The sequence below is a fragment of the Chenopodium quinoa genome, unplaced genomic scaffold, assembly GCF_001683475.1.
Source record: "Chenopodium quinoa cultivar QQ74 unplaced genomic scaffold, ASM168347v1, whole genome shotgun sequence".
In the NCBI taxonomy this organism is placed as follows: domain Eukaryota; kingdom Viridiplantae; phylum Streptophyta; class Magnoliopsida; order Caryophyllales; family Amaranthaceae; genus Chenopodium; species Chenopodium quinoa.
In genome coordinates this window covers 585,834-609,419 of record NW_018743284.1, presented here as the reverse complement: position 1 = coordinate 609,419, position 23,586 = coordinate 585,834, and the positions used below count along the sequence as shown (strand labels likewise).

General features: G+C 32.6%; 1 protein-coding gene across 1 annotated transcript; it reads left to right on the top strand.

Annotated features, from left to right (window-relative positions):
- Nucleotides 1-578: 578 nt before the first annotated feature.
- On the top strand, nt 579-23,453 carry LOC110735517 (vacuolar protein-sorting-associated protein 33 homolog). Its single transcript, XM_021915707.1, has 24 exons — nt 579-695; nt 936-1,061; nt 1,158-1,197; nt 1,310-1,390; nt 2,761-2,955; nt 3,422-3,532; nt 3,621-3,686; nt 5,203-5,310; nt 5,420-5,461; nt 5,859-5,915; nt 8,895-8,986; nt 13,888-13,939; nt 14,053-14,109; nt 14,987-15,049; nt 15,142-15,248; nt 16,238-16,360; nt 16,521-16,602; nt 16,713-16,776; nt 18,539-18,545; nt 20,760-20,840; nt 21,989-22,046; nt 22,143-22,204; nt 22,517-22,610; nt 23,041-23,453. Exons 2-24 carry the CDS (start codon nt 1,009-1,011, stop codon nt 23,128-23,130), a joined length of 1,785 nt encoding a protein of 594 aa, XP_021771399.1. The 5' UTR covers nt 579-695; nt 936-1,008; the 3' UTR covers nt 23,131-23,453.
- The last annotated feature ends 133 nt before the right edge of the window (nt 23,454-23,586 follow it).

The following is a 23,586-nucleotide window of genomic DNA, read 5'->3' as shown; positions in this document are numbered from 1 at the left end:
AATCCTGTTGAAGATGTGAGCAGCCGTACAAGCACCAATATCCTGAATCCTAGCAAACGCCTGAACCCGATTCAGCAACGCAACAACATCCTTATCTAATGCCCCCAATGAAAAAAAGGAAAAAAAGAAGAAAACCATAGCCAATAGTCTTACACGCCCCATACTTGTCTCGCTTCCGCTGAGCCGCAACCCTATTATTATTATTATTATTATTGATATTTAAAACCTGTTACTTAAAACATATAAGTATATAAAATCCATCTATGTCATAATTAGACGATCGTATAAAGATCCACCCCATTTACTTAAAACATACTTCTTCCGTTCTTTTTTTATTGCATCATAGGAGATTTCACGCTTGCCAATGCATTACTTTAGCTATTAATATCTTTAATTATACCTTTGTAAAAATTATAAAAAATTGATATTTGGAAAGTAGATTTCGAGATGAATCTAAGTAGATCCCACGTGACAATGTTTTTCTTTACGAATAAATCAAAAGATGGTCAAAGAAGATTATGTGAATACTGTAAATGTCAAAGTGATACGATAAAAAAAGAACGGAGGAAGTATATAAAATCCATTCCTATTTCCTACTTCTCTGAGTTATTTCATTGAAGCGCACTCAACGTTCTCCACTGAAGCGTTCTCCGTTGAATCTAATTCTTGTATCCCCCATTGAAGCAGCTTCTAAGGTAAGTTGTTTGTTGGTATCATTACATCAATTTCACAATCTAGGGTTTATATTTGATCTAATCTAATTTAATTATCAGTGCATTAAGTTTAGGGTTCGTAAATTCTTAGATTATGAAACATCATATCCAAAAGAAAAGAAAATTATGAGCGTAATTTGATTATTGAATCAAATATCCCTAAAATTATGTATTTTTCGAGATAATTCAATATGACATTAAATCTCTTTTCCCTGGGCCTAGGGCGGCCGCCCCTCCTGCCCTGCCTCAGGGACAGGCCTGCTACAGTATTTGATTGAGAGGGATCCTTTCGTCAATGGCTCAAATTCCTAATTTAGATAATGCTGCAATTAATCTAGCTTCTCTCAGGTACTTAATTATTCGTGTTTCGTCGAATTTCAAATATGTTATTCTTTCCTTCATATATGATGATGGATTATTTGTTTAAATATCTGTTGAATACAGAGAACAGTCACAGAAGGAGTTGTTAACGATTATTAAAAATGTGAGTTCCGTTGGCGTTTGCAATAAGTCTCGTTTCTTTGTATTGATCATTTCAACAAGAAGCCTGTTTTTGAGATAATGTCAATCTTTTGTTCATTACTCGTGTTTCACAGATTCGTGGAAAAAAATGTCTTGTCATTGATCCAAAAGTCAGTGGCTCTCTTTCACTTATTGTCCAGACTGCACTTCTTAAGGTAACTCATGTTGATGTCCCCTTCTTTGTTTAATTACTTTGGTCTTTTTTGTCACTATAAATTAGGATATCAGCTTTTGCTTTAATCGTGCTGTATCTCAAACATTTTCCAAGTTGATCACTTTGGTTTAGAAGGATATATACAAAAACCTTAGATTTTAATAATGCTAAGAGACATAAGTACATAGATATGGCATTATAAAATTCGATAATCATCTAGGGAATGTGGACTTGTGGAGAATGCATTTATAGAGGGAGAGATGTAGGAGGTTGTGTTGGAGTTGGGGGCTGTATAATGCCGCAAACTTGCAGAAGTTTTGTCCTTTTTTTTTAAAAGATGCAGGGGTGTAATTTCTTAAGTGCATGTCTCATAGCTTTTATAAAGAGCTCTATCAGTCTTAGTATTAGTCTAATGGCAATTGCGGTGTCCGTTGATAAGTTGGAATTTGTCGTTGCCATTCAAGAGTTTTTGGACTTACCATTCAAATGATATTTGAATATATTTTCCTTAGAATCATGTCTTGTTGATTTGTATAGAAACGTGAGGTTCTAAACTTTTATAATTACTTACTTTTTTTTCAATTCTGTATCTCAAAGTATGAGTAAATTTCTGGAGAAAATTTGTTAGACTTGCTTGACGTTTGTTTTTGAATTGAGTTTTTTTGAATTGATCAATTTAAGGTCCTGTTATAACTGATCTGGGAGCTTGGTTTAGCCTTGAATCTTTGCTATAATGATCACTATCATTATTGTTACTGTTGTACCGATTTCACAATTTTTTTTTCTTAATTTTTATTAAGAAAATGGCTATTTAGCTTTTATATACTTGTTGATACTTTATAAAAGATTTGAAATTATATTAATTGCAACTAACAACAAGAGTCGTAACTGTCTATTTGAAGTTTTGGTCAGATCTCAGAGGTATGACTGGTATGCTAAAAAACTTGAAGTAGTGTAGAGGGAATGAGGAGTAGAGATGTAGGTTTAGAAATGAAGAAATATGACTATAGCCAAACTGTTGATAGAATAGTGGCTGCATGAATGATCATTATCTGGATTGTTATATCTAAAAAACTGCAAAATATAGTTAAAGTGTGTAAATGCCCTTTTTATGATGATGTGGAGGAAAATGAAATCTGACAACTACACAACAGGGTTTCTTATTGTCTTATGTGAGAGAGAAATGAGAAAGCGATAGGTAATTCGTTAAACAAATGTCGTTCCTCTTGATGTAAAATTTATTAACAGTAGAGAAAGTGAACAGCATCTCTAGAGCTTTATGTGTAAAGCAAACCTGATTTTAATTTATTTTGTTGGTTGGCATGTGTAACTTCTGTTGATACTAATGCTGTCTTATGACATTTGGGTCAGGAACATGGGGTAGAATTGCGACATCTGTCAGCTGAACCTCTACAAACTGAATGCACGAAAGTGGTGTACCTTGTGTGTAATCAACTTGAAATGATGAGACATATATCCCTGCATATTCATGACAACACATCAAAGGGATTACAAAGGGAATACTATCTTTACTTTGTTCCTCGGCGTTCTGTGGCATGCGAACAGGTACTTTTGTTTGAATGTGGGGGCTAGAGAGAGGTGATGATGAATTTATCATGGATGGCATTATTTACATACAAAGCTGCTATTATTTAGCTGCTCGATTTTCTTGTTTATTCATTAAAAATACTAAATAAGGTGACACTAGCTGAGAATCAAGGCCTAGTGATTGGAGGCTTTCTTACCATTCATGTGAAGTGGTTTGATTCTCACCCCTAGAAAGTGGGATTCCTAATATTCCCCCCTACTTGCAAAGGACTTCTCCTTAAGCCGCCCCCCCCCCCCCCCAACCAAAAAAAAAAAAAAAAAAAGTGACACTAGCTTTGCTCAGCAATTTATTAAACTTTGGGGCTGAAATCTTGTTAGTTTATATACATTCAAAATATTGTAGTATGATGGTTACCATGTGATTATATGTCTTTAAGGAAATATAAATTTGTAATCTAAACTCTACTCTTTTCTTTGAGTTCAGATACTGAAAGAGGAAAAAGTACATGATTTATTGACTATTGGAGAATACCCATTATACATGGTTCCACTTGATGAGGATGTGATATCTTTTGAACTTGATTTTGCATACAAGGTAATAGCCTTGCTTGTGTAATGTTTCCAATATACTCTTTGTAGTATAATGTATGTTTCCCTTAGCCTTTCCCTTTGTGGTGGTTTAGGAGTGCCTAGCTGATGCTGATACAAGCTCTCTTTGGCATATTGCAAAAGCCATTCATAGGCTTGAGGTTTGTTCTTTCTGATTTCAAGCCTTTATTATGCCTCCATTGCTATGTTGTTTATTGAAAAAGATTTTTTGTTGTGATACATAATTAGATATTATCTCTCTTGTCTACTTTACTGACGACATAATTAGGAACTTTTGAATGAGATACTTTTCTTGGACCTCCAATGTTCCAATGTATGTAGCACTTTCGACTAGAGTGAATGTAGGATACACACATATGCATGCTATGCCACTGCACTTTATGATTTTCTTGGAACTATTTTTGTATGAAAAATGAAGGTCAGGAGTAGTGGGGGATCTTTTTCAGGAAGGAATTGTTGATGTTATAGATAGAGAAGTGTTTGCAATGTTGATTCTATTATTGCTTTACCTTCTGCCTTTTGGGTTTGTGAGTCCCCAAAGCTGCTCTTGAATTGCACAAACCTTGATTCTTAAAATAGCAGTTATACAAGGAAAAAGAGTGGCAACCATGATTCTTTGTTTGTTGAGTAGCGGCTTTCAATTAGTAAAATAACGAATTTTTTAGCAGGATATGCAAGGCTGTGCTTTATCTTCTATTATCAATTTTTATTATTGATAATTGCATTATAATAGTTGGGCTGGCTAATTGGCTTAATACAAAATAGTAACAATTCTTAGAGTATTGTTCATGTTCATAAATTGCTCATGCTAATTATAGTGATTATTATGTTGCTTAGAAAAACATAATGTAAGAGGGAAGTTATCTACAAAATTGGGGTTAAATCTAACATTACATAAAAACAATACTGTAAAGTGATCCTTAAAATTGGATTGTCTTTTGTTATATGTTGCAGTTCCTATTTTTAATTCTTTTCTAGATTCATTTTGGCTAAGTAGGCCTAGGCTTTGTTCTCTTCACCTTATTTAAGGTGCTGTGATTTTAAATTTTCAAGTTCTTTTTTAGTATCTTTCTGGTCTGATCTATACTGTACGGTCTTCTCTAAATTTAAGAAAAATAAGTAGTAAGTAATAAGTTGAAGTTAAAAATGCCTTGACGTTAAAGGATTAGACCTAATATCCTAGCATATCATTAAAAGCTTCAAACTTTATGCCTTGTCCATTAATTTTGCTCAATGAGCTCCTCAAAGTAAAACGTGCGTGCTTAACAATTAGTTTTGCATGATTACATGGCTATATGACCTGAATAATTGGATTTGAGGGACAAAAACAGTTGTATTCTACTCAGCAAGATTTCATTCTTTAGAAAATCAAAGTTCTGAATCTAAACTTTAGATACCTTACAGTTAAATGCTTCAAATTATACCAAACATTGTTGCATACTTGCAGTGCATCCTCTAAATTCTCTCATGTTTCAAATGTTAGTCCTTGAGATCAAGCAACATTAAATCAGGCTCATTGTTAGAAAGTAATTATTTTCATTGTTAGAAAGTAATAATTTTTAGGTGCTTCAGTATCTTGATGACTTTGTAGCAAGATGTTTTCCGAAAAGTGATTTAGGTAGTTTTCCTGAAACTTTCTCTATTTCATGTGTACAGTTTTCATTTGGTTTGATATCAAATGTGAGGGCGAAAGGCAAGGCTTCAGTCCGTATTGCAGAGATTTTGGATAGAATGCAGACAGAAGAGCCAGTCAACATAGATGATGTAATTGAGCTTTGACTTTTGAGTGTATATTGAGTTTGAAATTTGTTTGAAAATGCTAGTTTCTTTTGCTTGGTTAATCATTCACATGTTTTATGCCCATCACTTTCAGGCGGTACCAGATATAAGTACACTGATCTTGCTAGATAGAGAGGTAAAATTTTGAATTTCCTTGCATTTCTTGCTTGATTGAACTAGGTCATATAATATATAACCTTGATCTTCAATTCTTGGTTCTTTTTGGGCAATGAACAAGGAAGCATATTATGTGGAGTGCAGCCTAGATAAATGTTAATCTTTAGGATAAGGCATACAAAATAAATGTTCTTATGCTTCTGTTCATTTGTTAAGATAATAGAGTGAAATATCTAGGTTTTTCTTTGTTTAAACAACATGCTTTTTATTCCACTGGAAAAATAGAAATAGGTTTCCATGTTACTGAATGAGCTAGTCATCCCTTCAAAATCTAAGTTTCACATTGCTAAACTTTTGGGTGGATAATAGTCAAGTTCTAAGTGATGGCAGGTTATCTGATAATTTTTTCATTGCAGGTGGACATGGTAACTCCAATGTGTACCCAGTTAACTTATGAAGGCTTGTTGGATGAGGTAAGAGAATGCATGCGTAAACTGCTTTTGTTATTCAGTTTACTGTTAGTATACTGTGTAATTTTGTCTGATAAAGTAGTGGACCAGTTTACACAGTTACAAGAATTACATGATTAATTTGTTGATAAGTTGGGAGGAGGGAAGAGTTGGACAGGAATTAATAAACAGAGATAGAAAATGAGTTCTGTGATTGGAGTGCCTTTTGAATGCCTTTAAAAGTGAAATGAAATGAAGCTCTCAAGGCAAAGTGGCAGTGGAGGTTTTGCTTCATGAGAGAACTTCATCATACTATTTATAAGGTGTAGAGACATTATGTTGGTGTCTTCTTCTCAAGATTAGGCTTGCAAGAGTTGCATGTATTAAGTACATGGATGGTTTCCAAGGTGTAGAGTTGTTTGCTAGGTTTTTTGGGCATGACCATTTGGTTTGGAGATCAACTTTTAAAGGCTCAATTCCAAGATCTGTTCAGAATTGTCTTTTACTATAGGAGGCTACCGTTAAAAAGTGTTAACATGGAATTGTAATCAAAAGCATTTTAATGTTTCTTTTTTGAGACTTCTTAATAATTTACGGTGGTTGTTTTGAAGGGAATGACAAGCTATTCTGATGATGTGATGAGTGTTTCCCATTTTGTCTAAAGTTTTGTAATTTTTCTTGAGAGAAATTCTCACTTCAAATGAGATTTGGAAGACAAAAGCTCCTTTTGAAGCACTTTTTTTTAGGTCAAGATGATTATCTTAAGAGAGGTATGTTCATAAGAAAAAGATAATCTCTACTTATTTCGTTCTCTTTTAGTTGTAACAACTTGCCATTTGCACTATTCATAGAATTATATTTCACCAGCTTTGGTGATTATGTAAGGCAAAGTGGGATCTTGTTAGATTCGTCATAATTATCAAAATATTACTCCCTCCGTTTCTAAAAGTTTTTCCCATTTGGAATGTTGGCACTATTTATAAGATGAGATAATCTTCTAAAGTACTCTTAATATGAAGTAAAACATAATATAGTCATGTTGCGTCCTTGTCTTAATGAGTAGATATTTAATATTCAATTGTTATATCTTTATACTAATATGCAACTCTCTCTCTCTCTCTCTCTCTATATATATATATATATATATATAGGGGAAGGCTCTTGCTTCTATATGTGAGAAATCTTTCATATGTGAGAACACTCTCATGTTCTAAATTTTTACTCGTGTGTTCTAAATTTTAACTCATGTGTTCTAAACCTTAAATGAGTTGAATCAAATGTTACAAATTATTGCTCACAAGTTTTAAATCTTAAATTATTTGTTCCAAATTTTAACTTATATGTTCTAAATTGTAAGTTCTGTTCTAAGATTTTTAATCATATGTTCAAGATTTTAAATCATATGTTCTAAATTATTACTTGTATGTTCCAAACTTTTATTCACATCTTCTAAATTTACTCATATGTTATAAATTTTAAATCAGGTGTTCTAAATTTTTACTCACATGTTCTAAACCTTAAGTCAAATGTTCTAATTTTTATTCATATGATTTGAATTTTAAATCATGTTTTAAAAATTTTACTCACACACTCTAAATTAGAAATAAGATGTTCTAAATTATTACTCACGTAAATGTTCTAAATTTTACTCATATGTTCTAAACTTCAAAATCATGTGTTCTAAATTTTTAATCATATGTTCTAAATTTTTACTCATATGTTCTAAATTTTACTCACGTGTTCTAAATTTTAAATCAGTTCTCATATAAGTATGATTTCTCACATATGGACCTATTCTTATCGGATCCCTCCTATATATATATATATACGTGTCCGGCCAAAATGAGAAGAACATTTAGGACCAGAGGGACCGTGGGAATAACTTTTAATAAATGTTACTTATTGATAATTATTAATATTATTGGTTGTAGTAATGCCTCGACAATGTGAAAGTAAAACTATTTCAACTAATAAAGAATAGAAAATGTACTTAAGAGTAGTAGTTTAATTTTGAAGATATTTTTGCTTGTAATGTGGTGTTATGCTTGGGAAGAATCTGACATTTTTTTCACTTGAGGGTAGAGCTTGCTAGCTTAATTCCTCTTATTTATCGTTTAGTTGGTGGCAAGTGTAAGGTTTTTAAGTAGTACAGACTTTTCTTGACTTTGTAGATAATTATTACATGATATCTTGAGGCCACTAGCTTTTTTATTTTCTGAATTTTAACTCTTCTTTTGTGTATTAATGATATCCTTTTGATGTATATCTAATACTATGCAGAAGCACATGTCTATGTGTCCAACTCAGTCATTTTGTGAAAAGTTTCCTTGATTTTAGCCCAAAATGAAGGGTCAAAGTGTTCTACCTATGTTTGACTAATGAGGATTCAATATGGGTGAGCTAAATTGAAGAGTACGAGTAATGTATACCTGACCGAGAAAATATAAGATGTGAAAAACAATAAATCATATCCAAAGGTACTACAAGTAATGATCAAGATGGTTCATGCAATGACTGAATTTTGATGCAATTATTCATTGCAATTTGGAAAGAAATAATTTGAACCTCACAACAATCTTGTCAAACAGTCATCATTTTTTATTTATTATTATTATTATTATTATTATTATTTATTTATTTATTTTTTTTTTTTTTTTTTGCCTCATCTTTATAAATGCCAGCTTTGCTCAGCTGCCATTTAGTTTTGTGGGTTGGCTAATTATTGGGGCAAAACAAATAACAAAGCTAATATTTCCGAGTAAACCTAATATTAGCTAACGTTATATTTAAATGTTTCACGGTACCCATGATAAACAGTGTACACATATAGGTAAAGCTGTACCAAGCTTACTTGAAAGCATAATACAAATAGGTAAAGCTTTACCAAGCTTACTTGAAAGCTTAAAAATCTCTATCTTCTCTGTCCTATGCTCGTTGGTAATCATTGGAATCTCCAACTTTTCGATTCTTGTTTCAACCTATATGATGATTGGACAATTGCAGTTGCTACATGTGAATAATGGGGCTGTGGAGCTTGATGCATCTATTATGGGTGCCCAAGAGGGAAAAAAGGTCAAAGTACCGCTAAATTCAAGGTATATCTTAAGAAATGCTGTTAAATTATCTTCAGACATCTTATACTGTTTGAATTTACTCCAGATAACTTTTTGGAGTTATTTATTCAATTGTTGGACTCAATACTTCAATGTTTACTTATTGCATTTAGTTCTTCCATGATTACTAATTGTCCTTTAACCCTTAGCATTTGCATTTTACTCATTTAAAGTTTTTACCTGAACCCACATTGATTTTTCAACATGCTTATGGTCTTAAATTTACTTGTTTTTGCTTAAAATAGGAGGGGAGAAATTAGAAAGACTTGAACAACACTTTTTTTTTTTAATAGCCTTTCTGCTAGGTTTTTCTACAGAGTTGTGTGGTTTGTTCCTAGAATTATGGAGGATATATTTCACAGTTGAAATATTTTAAGCTATGTTGTCTATACTTGAATTAAGATTGATATGAATTTTAAGATCTAGTCTAGTATAGTTTGATCTGATCTCTTGATTTGACTAATCTTTGAATGTATTTGTACACTAGTATAAAAGAAAATAAACATTATCAAGTGGATCTTGTTAGAGTTGTCTTAATGTGATGTTTGCAAATGTATACTCCCTCTGTTTTTATTACGCACATCGGTTTGATCGGCACATAGTTTAAGTAGGTGAGTTTAATAGAGTAAAATATTCTGTAAATTGGGTTTGTTTGGGAACTAAAACTTTAAAAGTAAGGAATGTGAGTCGAGGCAAATTATAAAATGTAGGAGTGGGAAACATGTGAGGAGAGAGATTATAATAAATAAGCAAAGATGTCCAAACAAGGAAGTGATGGGTTTAAATAAAACAACCGATTTAAGAAAGTGATGCACTTAAAAAGAAATAGAGGGAGTATATTTCTATGGGCATGGATTTAAAAATATTTGGCGATTTGCTAAAAAAAAAATAAAATTTGGTGACGAGCAAACAAAAATAAGATTTGGTGTGGTCTGAACTTTTTTTATTTTTATTTTGCTGTTATTGTTTTTTTTTTTTTTTTTTTTTTTTTTTTTTTTTTTTTTTTTTGTGGTCTAGTTACAATAACAATAAGTAAAATAAGTTGAAAAGAACATATCCTTGTACGGTCTTTATGTATTCTTCTATCCTGTAATGTCAAAGGATAATTGTTTGGTAGCTTCTTAGTAGCCTTTTTCAACTAGCACTTTTCCTTTTCATCTCTTAACCCCCCCTCTTTCTAAAATCATTTAATCCCTCTGTCCTCAATTAGTAGCATTGCTTTGACCAACACATAAATTAAGATACTTTAATTGACTATATTTTATTGGGTGGCAGACTAGCAATTTTAGGGTTACGACTTTGTTGTTGTGATGATGAAGGTGTTTTTTTTTTTTTTTTTTTTTTTTTTTTTATTATTATTTTTTTTAAAATGTAGCTAGTGGGAAATTTGTCATTACTTTTTGAGGATGTGAGTGAGGAGTTTCTTTCTTTAATTTTATAAATAATTACTCCCTTTCTTTCTTTTTGTTCTTCCCATTTAGAATCTTGGCACTATTCATAAGATGAGAGAATTTTCTATATTTTTCTCAATATTTAAAACATTATATAGTCATGTTGTGTCTTTTTGTTTTGTCTCGATGAAATTTTTTTAATATCCAAGTGTTATTTTTTATACTAACATGCAACTAAAGATGTTAAATATTTATAAGATGAGAGAATATTCTAAGTTACTCTCAATATCGTCTTATTTGATTTGTTTCAATGAGTGATTTATTAATATTCAAGTGTTTTTTTTTTTTTTTTTTTTTTTTTTTTTTTTTTTTTTTTTTTTGCTAATATGCAAATAAAGATATTTATGATCAAAGTGATGCATTGGATAACGTGCAAACACAAAATGGGAAGAACTTTTACTCATTCAGAAACGAAGGGAGTAATATGTAGTGGTCCTAAAGTGAGTAAGAGATATCTATATTATTATTCAGAAGTGGGGGTTAGTGAGAGGAGAACAAACTCCAAAAGCTCCCCTCTCGGAGTGCCACATCAGCAACCGATTATACCATATAAAAGATAACTGTATATATTAAACTTTTGGAAACATTCCAAGCAAGCAAGAAAGAAAAGGGAAATTATCTTCAATCAATAACAATCATGCAACAAAAGGAAAATCTAATATTGTTTTCATGCTTTTTATAGAAGTGCTTGCAAGTAATTTGGATGGAGGAGTAATATCCTGCACATAAAACAAATAGCTATATAATAAATTTTACATTATGAACATATTTGTTATGTTCATAATTTTGTACCTAAATGTTCATCTTAGTTTTTTTTTTTCTTCTCTTTTTGTTTTTTAAAAGAAATATGCCTTTGTAGCCTATGATGGCTATGAACTACTTCCTCAGCACGACCGGCTATTAGGGGGAGCTCCTTGAGCAACAGGTTTATGGGGCCCACATCTTATTAAAAAAAAAAAAATGAAAATCATAGCAATTAAGCAAAAAGCTTCTCCTTCTCCTCCTCTACCTCATTTACTTAATTTCTCATCTCCCAAATTCCATGCACTTAACGTCCATAATCTTTTCCCATATATATTCCCAATTAAACCCACAACTAGTCCGCAAGTTGTTTTTGAGGTTTTGATTGATGAATTTGCTTCCAAAAATGTTTGGAAAACAAAATTTTCTAAGTGATTATCATGTAATTCATAATTTTGGTGAACTTATTAACACTGTATGAAATTCATAAAATATGTTGTCGATCTATTATTTATGATATACGTCTCCATTATTTAGGGCCCCTTTTTTTAATTTTCCCGTTGGAGCACGATAACGTCGGAGACAACAATGTTAATACCCAAAAGATTGCTCAATTGCATTTTAGGGTCAAAATCATAATAACATTGGCCATAAATTCACATTAATCTATTAGAAATAATCTAGCCATATGAGGTCTTGATAGATTTGGTTCAATGCATTATTTTAAATCATCAATTTTCTTTTTACTCGTTTGAAAATGAAAATATTTCCCGTGTAAGATGTGTCATTAAAATCGTAAAAAGTCATATGGGGCAATCTTTAAAGAACAGGAGTATATTTAATAAGATGTGAACTAAATATGCATAATATTTGAAATGTATGAACAACATGTTCATTTCACTTTTCACTAAGGGTTTTGAATATTGTTTCATGTTAACAGACCACAAATTTTGGGATTAAGGGTTTGTTGTTGTTGTTGTTGTTGTTGTATGAACCATATGTTCACATTCTTATGAATTGAATGATCATAACTTTAAACTATATGTTTATTAGATATGCAACTTGATCCTGATAGCATGATACTTCATCTTTTTTCTTAATTGTTCCATATTGACTTTTGAATTATTCACATGTCTTATTTACAACATTTTTTCACCAAAGATCTGTTTGTTTCATCTAATTTGAACTTATTTTTATCTTATTTAAAATAAAATGATTTAATAAAAGAAGTTCAGAAAATTCAAATAAAACAAAATAAATTAAGTTTAGATCTAATAATTTCAGACAAAATTAGATGAACCAAACAGTCCCTAACATATAAAAATATTGGGAAATTCTCTTTAGAACACTCTGTTTTATAATTTTCTCTTTGGTAAACTGAAAAAAAACTTATTTTTTTTGGTAATCGTAAATTAATTATATTTATTACTTATGAAATTAATGATTATTTAATTTTTTTTTTATTAATTTTTTAATAAAAATTAAACCCACCCCCTCCCTTGCCATCCGATCAGCCCTCCTCCCCCTGCCGGCAGCCCCTCCTCCCGGCGACCCCAGTCCGACACCCATAGTCCATTTTTCATTTTAAACAGAGCTTTTGAGTTATTTGAGGAATTTTAACAAACACCATGTGCAGAATTTTTAGTAAAAAGAAGAACTCAGGAAAAAATAATTGAAAACTGTAGATCTGTATATTTTGTGGGAGTAAATTGAAATGGGAAATTGAGATCAAAGTTTTTGGGGTTTGGGGCGTAGTTTGGGGTGGGGGAAGGGGAGGGGATGGTTTTGGGTGGGGATTTGGGTGGTGCGTTTTGGGGTGAGAGCGATTCAGAGAAAGGGGGGCTGGGGGTGTCGAGGTGAGGGACGCCGGGAGGTGTGAGGCCTGGCGCCAGCAGGGAGGGGGGACCACTGTACTGGCAGTGGAGGGTAAGGGGGAGGGGTGGCTGTTTTTTTTAAAAAGAAATTATTAAAAAGTTTACAAACTAACCATGGTTAACTATTTTAATTAAAATAGTTATTATCTTTGATAATCGATAATACAATGTTATCAAAGATAATTGATTTTTTTACAATTTACCAGAGAGAAATTAAAAAAAAAAAAAAACAATGTTACCAAATAAAATTGTTTTTTTTTACACTTCACCAAAGATCTGTATATTTGATGTCTCATATTAATTTAAAATTTCAACATTTTATGACTGGTAGATAATTACAAATATTGAAGCTCAAAGTTGTTCAAATGTGAAATTCAAACTTTCAAAGTGGAATGTTAGAATAGAAAAACTGAGAAAATTTAATTGTCATTCTAAAAGCATTTGATGTGATTATATGCTAGTGTGGTTATTAGAGAACTATTTATGAGCTCTTGTTTTGACTTTCGAAGTGGGTACGCATATAGGGGTTGTGGTATGTAGGAGGAAAAAAACCTTCTGAAGTGCTAGGTATTATTCGGTGTTTTGGCCTTAAAGTATATTGTTTTGGCACTTGGAATTTTATGAATTGTGCCAAAACAATATACTTTAAGGCAAAAATACTCTTGCTTGATAAATAAGCTCTTGTCATCCCATTTAATATACTGAAACTATTTCAAAAAAATTTTTTTGTATATGTTAGATGAGAGGTGTTTTCACAGATATCCCATCTTTAAGTAAACCTATTCCAGCTATCTCACCATTTTTTTTTGTTTTTCAGTGACAAGCTTTTTAAGGAGACTCGGGACCTCAATTTTGAAGTAGTTGTCCAGGTTGCCAATTGCTCCAATCTCCAATTACTTGTATTTGGCTAATTGGTCAATTTCTTTTATTTTTTTTTTAATTCCCTGTTGATCTTCTCGGATATTTTAACACAAAATTGCAGGTCTTACGTCAAAAAGCAACATCCATGAAACAAGACTATACTGATATAACAACCACTGTAAGTTATCTACTGTTGTACATGCTTTGTAGTTTTCAATTCAGTGGAATAGTATGTTACATGCTGAAACCTCTTGCAATTGTATATCTCTTAACTTTTGGTTGGATGTGACTCACAAAGCATGGATTCCTTCATTTATGAGTATGCTAAGTCCTAAGGCGTATATCTACTTGTACAAAGTTGATGCCAGGTAATTTAATTGTGTATGAAATTTTGAGATGGTTTTCCATATGTATTGTAGCTCTGTTTTTGATACTTTATATACTTGTTTTGTTCCTTTTTGTTGTAATCATTGTAGATTCGCACCCTAGGAAAATGGGTTTATATTAGGAAGTGTGTGCATGTGTGTGTGAATAAAGTGGATAATCATGGGGTAAGGAAAAAAAATTACCCCAAAACGAAATGTGGGTGGAACAAAAAGGAAGGAGTATCTCTTTTATATATTCATAGTTGTTCTGTACTACTTTGAAGCTGGGTAAGTGTTAGCTGAATAAGTTTTCTCTGCAATTTATGTGTTTTTTGAAAATGAATCCCTTGTTCTGCAGGTTTTGCCTGCTTAACTGGCAAGCCTCTGACGTAATTTTAGTTATAAAGTGATATTTGAATCTCTCAAAAGTAATTTTGTGTGAAGGCCTCTAAGAGTGGGAGTATGTCTTCCCTCTTGCTTCAAGGAGAGTGATTCAAGGTTCTAGAATGAACCTTAGTACATCTGTACATGTTACTAAGCATCTTGCACATGTATGGGAAATAGTTAGGCTGGTAATATGATAGTCTGCTACTGAAAAATAAGAAATTGTAGAAATTAACTTCTACTGTAATACAACGCACTTAGATATCGATTTTGAACCCAATTGCATTTGTCAAAAAATAATTTCAGAACCAAACAGTATCCGAACTGAAGGACTTCGTCAAGAAGCTTAACTCCTTGCCAGAGATGACTGTAAGTGATATCTTGTGTATAGTTTCCAAACTTTTTGATTGGTTGTTAGCAATTGAGTTCAAGAGTTTAACTTGCCTTTCTTTGTGGTCTAGAGGCACATAAATCTTGCTCAACATTTGTCCACATTGACATCCAAGCCATCATTTCTTGGGCGTCTTGACATGGAACATACTATTGTGGAATCTGAGAGCTATGACATGTATGTTACTGTTATTTTCTGCTGATACAGACATATAGTTAAATAAGCATGGAAAAATAATTTGATTACTTCTTTTGCTAAATCAAGAACAAATGAGTGGGGCTTTGGTAGAGTAATTTAGTTCTTTAGAGATTATGTTTTGAGAGAGAAGATCTGATCATTGGTGAAAGTAGACTTAAATACCAATTTCTAGGACGTAGAAATGGTAAAGCATGTCTCTTTTACTGTATACAATGTGCTGTTTGGGGATTTAAAGCTGACGATCATGTCTGTTTAATAGTAAAAATGAGGTGTATACCCATGTGAAAAAAAATCATGGTCGCAGTGTCATGGAAGTCGCATCTCATGGTTGTTTGACAAATTTTGTGGCCAGTGACGTGACTTGTAAAAGATCCACTTCATTATTGTAATTACAGATTGTAGGGGAAAAAAACATCTTTTACAGTATAGCATAAACTATATTCTACTGTTTAGCACTTATCTTGTTATTTTTTAATAGAAATAAGTGGTTCTAAGCATTGGTAGTTGACAATGTGAAAAGAATTTATCTTAATTGTGAATCCTATTGTATCCATACAGTAAACTAGCGGTCTTTGATTGATGTCAAAGCCACATTACACAACAGCATTTTGCAAAATGGCAAGCTTAAATTTTGTTGCAAAGTAGGTTTTATGTCACAGAATGGTCTAGTTTGAATTCTCGTGTATCGGCATTACTCAAAAGTAAGTTTAAATATCATAATAAGCGGAGTTTCATAGTGTATTCCGTATTAATAGTGGATGTCTAGATGCTGGAAAAATGTACCTGTTTGTGAATTTAGTATCTTCACAGTTTGAGTGCATGCTAGCTGCCTGGCCAGATGAATGTGTGGTGGGTTTCACATTAGCTCCACCGCTTTGTGTAGATGCATTATGTGTTTGGCCAAGGGTTTTATGTGTAAGGTTCTGCTAGTCACGTAATGGCACGTCCATTGCTTATGTAAAATGCAGATCTTTCGAGTTTATTGAAGAAATGATTCACAAGCAGGAACCTCTTGCCAGTGTCCTCCGACTTCTCATCTTGTTTTCTGTTACAAATTCAGGATTGCCCAAGAGACAATTTGACTATCTGAGGTATCTGTACAGACTATACCTGATGTCTAATTTTCAATTTGTTTTTTTATCTTAATTTTTATTTTATAAATATGTTTTCTGTTTTACATATCATAGCAACAATTTTTTTTTTTCAAAATACTGTGTTCTGAGTGTTGTATGGTACATTTGTTTGATGAAGGAGAGAAATACTTCATAGCTATGGATTTGAGCACATGGCCACACTGAATAATCTGGAAAAGGCTGGGTTTTTTAGAAAACAGGTTATGTTCATCTGTTATAGTAAATATAAGCAATATTGACTTGTCAATCATAATTATTGTGTTGTTTATTGGTAGTTATTTAATGCTTGTTGTCTTGTTGATCCTGACAGGAAATGAGAAGCAACTGGTTGACTGTAAAACGAGCTATGCGTCTTGTAGTTGAGGATATATACAGCCAAGTATGCACTCTGACATCTGTCATCATTTCCTGTTTATTTTTTTTGGTTTTTTTTTTTTTTTTTTTTTTTTTTTTATATATTTTTGTGTTTTTTTTTACTGGTTTCGAAAATGTTCAATATTTTATAAACCAACGGTTTGTCTTGGTTCAAATTTAGTTAAATTGTGTAATCCAAACACTTTAACAAAGACCTTCATTCTTCCAACAGTTACCAAGACATATAGAAAGCATATGTACGTTGAACTTAAGAAAATGCCAATCTGGGAATTTCCCCAGTATTTGGAGCATGATACCAAACAGTATTATGGTTCTCTAGTTAAGCATCATAATTTGGGGAAGGTAAAAAGGGAAAGGAATTTATGGTTTACGTGTTTAGTTCACAATTTCCATTTCCCTACTTTTGATGAATAGATTTGATTGGGTTCACCTTTTCCTTAATCCTTAATCCTTATTCCCAATCACCCCTTTCCCTGATTTCCCTTACACCCACAACCACCCCTTTTGACTAGACTTCTACCCCCATGGTTTTTCTTGGTCCAGTATTTGCGGATTGGTTACTTGGGAATGGGGGAAATGTAATGGAATTCTTGGCCCCAAGCACCCTCACTAGGAAAGACTTGAACCCCAAACCTCAAGAATATGATGTAAGAACCTAATTAAGCGAGCTAAGCATTGCTTGGTAGGTGTCCCCCTTAAAAGACCATATTACCCTCTTGGCTTATATTGCAATAGTACAATAAGGGTAAAAAAATTCTACTCACTTCCCGTTTTCATCAGGTTTTCTAAGTTGTACTCACCTTTACTTTATTCCTTTTATGGTAACATTTTATTCATTTTTTTTAACATATAGAATCCCATTTTGTGGAGTCCAATTATATTTAATAAAACCCCTACTCTTTATCTTTCGCCACTTTAAAGCAAAAGTACCCACATGCATAGTAATTAAGTATAACTTAGAATTCATACATTTGGTTGGTTTACTTGTTTTATTACTTTTGTTTAAAATTTTCAACATATCGGACTATCTTTATTCTTAAATCATGAAATTTGGCTATTTAGGTTATTGTTTAAACCTATGTTACATGGACTCGGGAATAGGTGTCGGACATGGACACATGTCCAAGTGTCCAATCCGGCAAGTTCCAAATTTTAAGGACATGGGACTCTGTCCGATATTTGGACACGGGTACGGGGACATGTCAATATGTCACTTAAATTTATATAAATAAATTATATATTACAAAGCTTTAAATTTTTCATTATGTCCACCCCTATTTTTTTTAATTTTAATTCTTTCCTCGGTAATTTCTCCTAATAAATGGCAATCTTCTTCTCTCAATCTTCTCTATATTAATGGTGGTCTTTGAACAAGATATGTTTTTCTTTCATGTTTCTCCTCTTTTTTCCTCTCCATTCTTAATGGAAGCGTCCGAGTGCCCAGTGAAGGCTCGGACACGTATCCCATGTCCATGTCCGTGTCGTGTTGTGTCGACACAGACACTTCACGATTTTTGCTGTGTCCGATTAACATAGGTTTAAACCTAATGATGTAAATATTTCAATTCTTATTTGACGCTAGTATTTATACAGTGGAGAGATCTTATGAGAATAGGTTCCTATGTGAGAACATCATACTTATATGAGAAATGAGTACAAATTTTAAATTTAGAACATGTGAGTAAAATTTAGAACGTACTAGTAAAAAAGTTAGAACATATGATAATTTTAAATCTAGAAAATATGATTTAAATTTTAAAGCACGCAAGTAAAAATTAGAACATCTTTTTAAATTTTAAAACGTAAGAGTAATAACATGATTAAAGATTTAGAAATTGTGGAATTTTTTTTTAGAAAACCTAATTTATGATTTAGAACATATGAGTAAAACTTTAACATTTGATTTATTATTTAGAATATGTGAATAAAAATTTAGAACATATATATGAGTAAAAATTTAGAACATATGAGTAAAACTTTTGAACATATTATTAAAAAATGGGAAATTCCGAATGATAGCCCCCGAAATGGCGGTCCTTTTTATTATACAAAATAATCCTAATTTAAAAAAGTTTCCCATAAATGACCTTAACGAGGCTCAAATGGGTTAGTTTTCATTAATATGCTAACCATGGTTAGGCTAAACACCCTACCTACCAGCCTATCCTATAGACCTATACCACACTATTTCCTTACCCAACACCACTCCAACTTCTTCCATCACCTTTCTTTCTCCTTTTTCTCCAAGCTCACCACTGCTTAGCCACCACCGAACTGTATATGGTTTACCACCACGACCACTCAGTCACTTCCGAAAAACACAATGATTGTGCTGAGAGAGAGAATAACCATCAGCCCACCACTTACACCACGCCACTAGTCTTGCAATACTGTTACTGGCTCTCCTTCATGACAAGATTGACAACTGTGGCCCCCACCAACAGTTCACACTCCTAACTATCAGGGATGGTTAGATTTGAATCATCACCAACCTCCGTTATCTTCTTCCCACCTTCCAACTACAACAACAGAAGAGAAAGAGAGGTGACCACTAACCTTTTCCTCATGATTGTAAACATGCGATACCTAGATTTGGCCCTTCATTATTGGTGCTAAGGTTTTGGATAAGTTCCGGCCAATTCCATCCACCAAAGAGTTAAAGTTAGCCCATGTTCTTCAAGCGGGCAGTGAATTTTTTTTCTTAATTGAGATAGTGCTCCGTAAAGGAAGGTGATAGAGTAAAGACTGGTGTCCATAGTGATGCAAGATTACGGTAGCCTTGCAAGATTTGTAAGAGGAAACTACCTATTAGATAAATTTCCAAGAGTTAGTGTTAAGGCATGATTCACAAGTCCCTATTATAGTATTTTACTGAAGGGAGTAAGGTTCATCAAAATGCCAAAACCATGTTCTCACCTGGTTTATTCTAGGTACAGTATTCCAGAAACTTGAATGTATTCTGAAGTATACAGTTTTAGATTCAATCCACCAAGTTCTACCTATTCCTCCACTATCTCCAAGTCTCCAACCAAAGATAATTGTTTAGTAATATCTAGCATGCTGGATGAGCAATCAGGGACCCTGATGAGAGAGTATGCTGGATAAACACAAGTAAAGAGCTAATAAAGCCCCCAGATAGTAATGTAAGCCCTCTTCTACCTATCTAAGCTATTTTCTTAATTGCTAGGTCCTAATAAGTGAAGTTATATCAAGAACACGTGCTACGCCAAAGCAGCGTACATTGGTATTGTTATCAACATTGATTCATTTTCTTTAGTGAGATTATCAACATTGATTCTCATTATTTTATCTTAACAGTAAGGTTTAAGAATAAGTTGATGAATATCTGTTTTATTGAATAGCTATGTGAAATTTTGACACCCTGATTGAATTTTTCTTATTGACGGAACTTCATAGATTGCCTTGCCCTTATGTATAATTCTTGTATTAGATGGTTTTTGGAGTTCATCTTTTCAAAACCTTATTGAGTTCTATGAAAAGTGTGATGTGATGTATATGTTTTTCAAAATTTACAATATTAAGAAGCTGACATGTCGTGATTGTCACCCTTATCTTCATCTTTTTTTTTTTTCTTTTTTTATTTTTTTTATTTTAAAATTAGTATAAGTATCTTTCTCACTGAAATGATTAAAGTATGTAGGCCATAAATAGCTGCATGGAGTTGTTTCCTGTAAGGTGTAAGCTATTTTTAAAGTGTATTGCAATCTGGTTAGATGTTATTCCTTAATTTCTTTGTTGCTTTATGGTAAATTAATTTTTGTTAACTTCTTTTGGAGCCAAAAATAGTCTGAAACACTGCCTCCATTTATGACCTGGTGTATAATGTTGTTGGTTGTGAATGTGCTTTTTAGCATATCTTTGTATGCCTGCTCTGATTCTGATGCTGATTTTATTTTATGTGTTAATTGAATACTCTGTATATCATCTCTGTTGCTGACTTCTGTGGTGTGGTTTATGACAGCCCCAACGATATTTCTTATGTCTTCTCTGGATATGCACCACTTAGTATACGTCTGATCCAGCAAGCAATTAGATCTGGATGGTAAGGAAATTCATCTCTGAGATATTAGTTTAGACTCATATCTACTATATCTTTTCTGCGGTGGTTCTTTTAGGCTTGGCCTTACATTTTTTACTTCCAATTATCTGGGCACCAACTACACTTCAAAGTGTTGTAATAGAAAATAAAAAATAGATAAATAAAAAGATAAAAAATAAAAAATAAATAAATTTTTTTTAAAATTATACCTCAAAGTGGTTGTGTTCTTACCAATTTACCATGCATAATTGCTACTAGAGTTTGATTTTTTGCTTGATTATCACTTTCTTAGGTGATATCTGTGTGTTTGTTGAATATTATGAATCAACTCATTCTTGCAGTATTGCCTCTTGACTTTGGCATACCAGAGCTGAAAAATATGGCACGGAAAGTATAAATACCCATATCAAAAGGTTTGCCACAGACTTTCAAGGTCATTAATCGGTTTATAAAGAAACTGCACTGGCACTTATCATACTTAATAGGCTGTTAAATTAATGCATCACCCCGTCAAAAAAAAAAAAAAATTAAATAAATAAATAAATAAATTAATGCATCACTGTTGGTTGTCTATAGATACGAACTAGTGAATGTAGATTGATGTCATGTTGTATGAGCTGCAGTCAAACACTTCTATTATTAATGTAGGTTGAGTATTTAATCACCTTACTCCATGTGCCTGCTGTCTCTGTTCCTACAGTTCAACTGTCTTTTAGTAGTGGTGGATCTGTTTTTAGGAATTAAAGAGTCCATAAGAAGATGTGCGTGGAGTATTAGTCCTTAAAATTTTGGCTAATACCTATATCCAACATTATTATCTCACAAATAAATATTTAATACGTATATACTCTGTATTGTGAATTGTAGAGAGAGAAAGTAAAATTACCATTTGGCTGTAATTTCCAGCTAATAATCATTTATACTCCTTGATTTTTTTTTTTTTTTGCATTATTATCCCTAAATTCAGTCTATAGCCATGATATATTCATAAAAAAATTTCTCTTATGTTTATAAACTCTTTAGTTCCCATCATATGCTATTATTCATCTGTTCAGGAGGATGAAATACACAGTTTTGCTGGTATATTTCTAAGGATTTTTTTTTTTTTTTTTTTCAGTATCATGGTTCTGATTTTTTAATTGATTATGTAGGCGTTCCATTGAAGAAATATTGAAGTTGCTACCTGGACCACACTTGGAAACAAAAAGAGTGAGCTTTGCTTATCTTCGTATGTTTATAGATTTAGTGCAACTGTTTTTTTTCTTCTTACTGCTATGATCTTAATTGATGGCATGTTATCTTTAGGGGGCATTATCTAGGGGCTCATCAGTGGAGTCACTGTCAGGAGGATCAGCTAATGTTGACAAGTATGCACTCATTACGTGTTACAAAACCTTATATGAGTTATTCCCTTTTTGTCTGTTTATTTCAATATCGAATATGGTTAAAATAACAATGTGCTATTCTTAATTTGACCTTGCTTTATTGACACTAAAGATTTAAAGATCTTTTTAGATTATATTCTATTCAGAAACTTTGAAGTTTTAAGTTTCTAAAAATAAGCATCCGGAGTAGTGATATTCTGCATATCGTCGCATTTGTATCTACTATTTCCAGTCCAAAAAAGCTGCTTTATATACTGACATCTCCTGCCTTTGTGGGGCTTTCCTATGTTTCAGAGCGGCATCTGGAAGACGCTCTGTAGTACTTGTGGTTTTTGTTGGTGGGGTGACATTTGCTGAGATATCTGCACTTCGCTTTCTCAGTTCTCAGGTTTGATTTAATCTTGTGATTACTAGACTAAATTTGAACTGTTAATCTTAAGTTAGCATCTAGAGTAGACATGCGAACCTTAATTTGTTGTATCTGCACTACTTTGACTGTGGGTGATGAAATTAACAGTACTCTTTTCTTTCTTGTCAACTTATTACTGCCTTCAATGAAGGCAAAGGTGGATTACCAAGCTGTTAGGACTTTGAAAATTTTAAAAATTTGAAAGATCATGATTTTTATCATATTTCTATTACTAAGATTGCTATCCAACTCTAAGGGTTTACCCGTTCGTAATTTTTTATCTATCACAGTATCAGTGTGCACTTGTGTGCCTGTGATTTATTTTTCCTCTTTATTCTGCACCTTCAGTGACACCGTCCTTTATTGATTTTCCTTGGTGAAACCTCTGATTGCAATTTTTAATTTTCAGGAACTGATGGCATATGATATAATCGTTGCCACGACAAAGGTAATCAATGGCCAGACTTTACTAGATCCATTTGTGGAAAGACTTTCTTAGAGTTATCTGCTATTTGACGAGGCTGAAAGATGCGAGTCACCTTGATTGTGATCAGTTTCTTGTAATGATTCTCTAGTTGCAATACTTTGTTTTTCAAGCTTCGTAAATTTTGTTGAGTGTACTCTAAAACTTTACTGTAAATGGGATATTGTTATGTTGGTTTTCATTCCATTTCCAGTGTAAATCAACTAGAAGTCGGACCCTTCTATCTGACTATAGGCTCTTGTTGAGAACTGTCATGATTTGTAAGAAGAATAATTTGTCTCAAGTATATACATTCAATACTAACACTTCTAATCGACAAGGATAATGCGTTTACGCCCCAAACTGATCTGCTTAATTGGATTCATCTGATCTTGTGCCCCAGCAAAGACTCACCTGCCAAAAGCAACGGAAACATATCCCTCTTTTGAACTTGACAATGGAAAGACTTCACTGTTTCTGAGAGTGGTTATT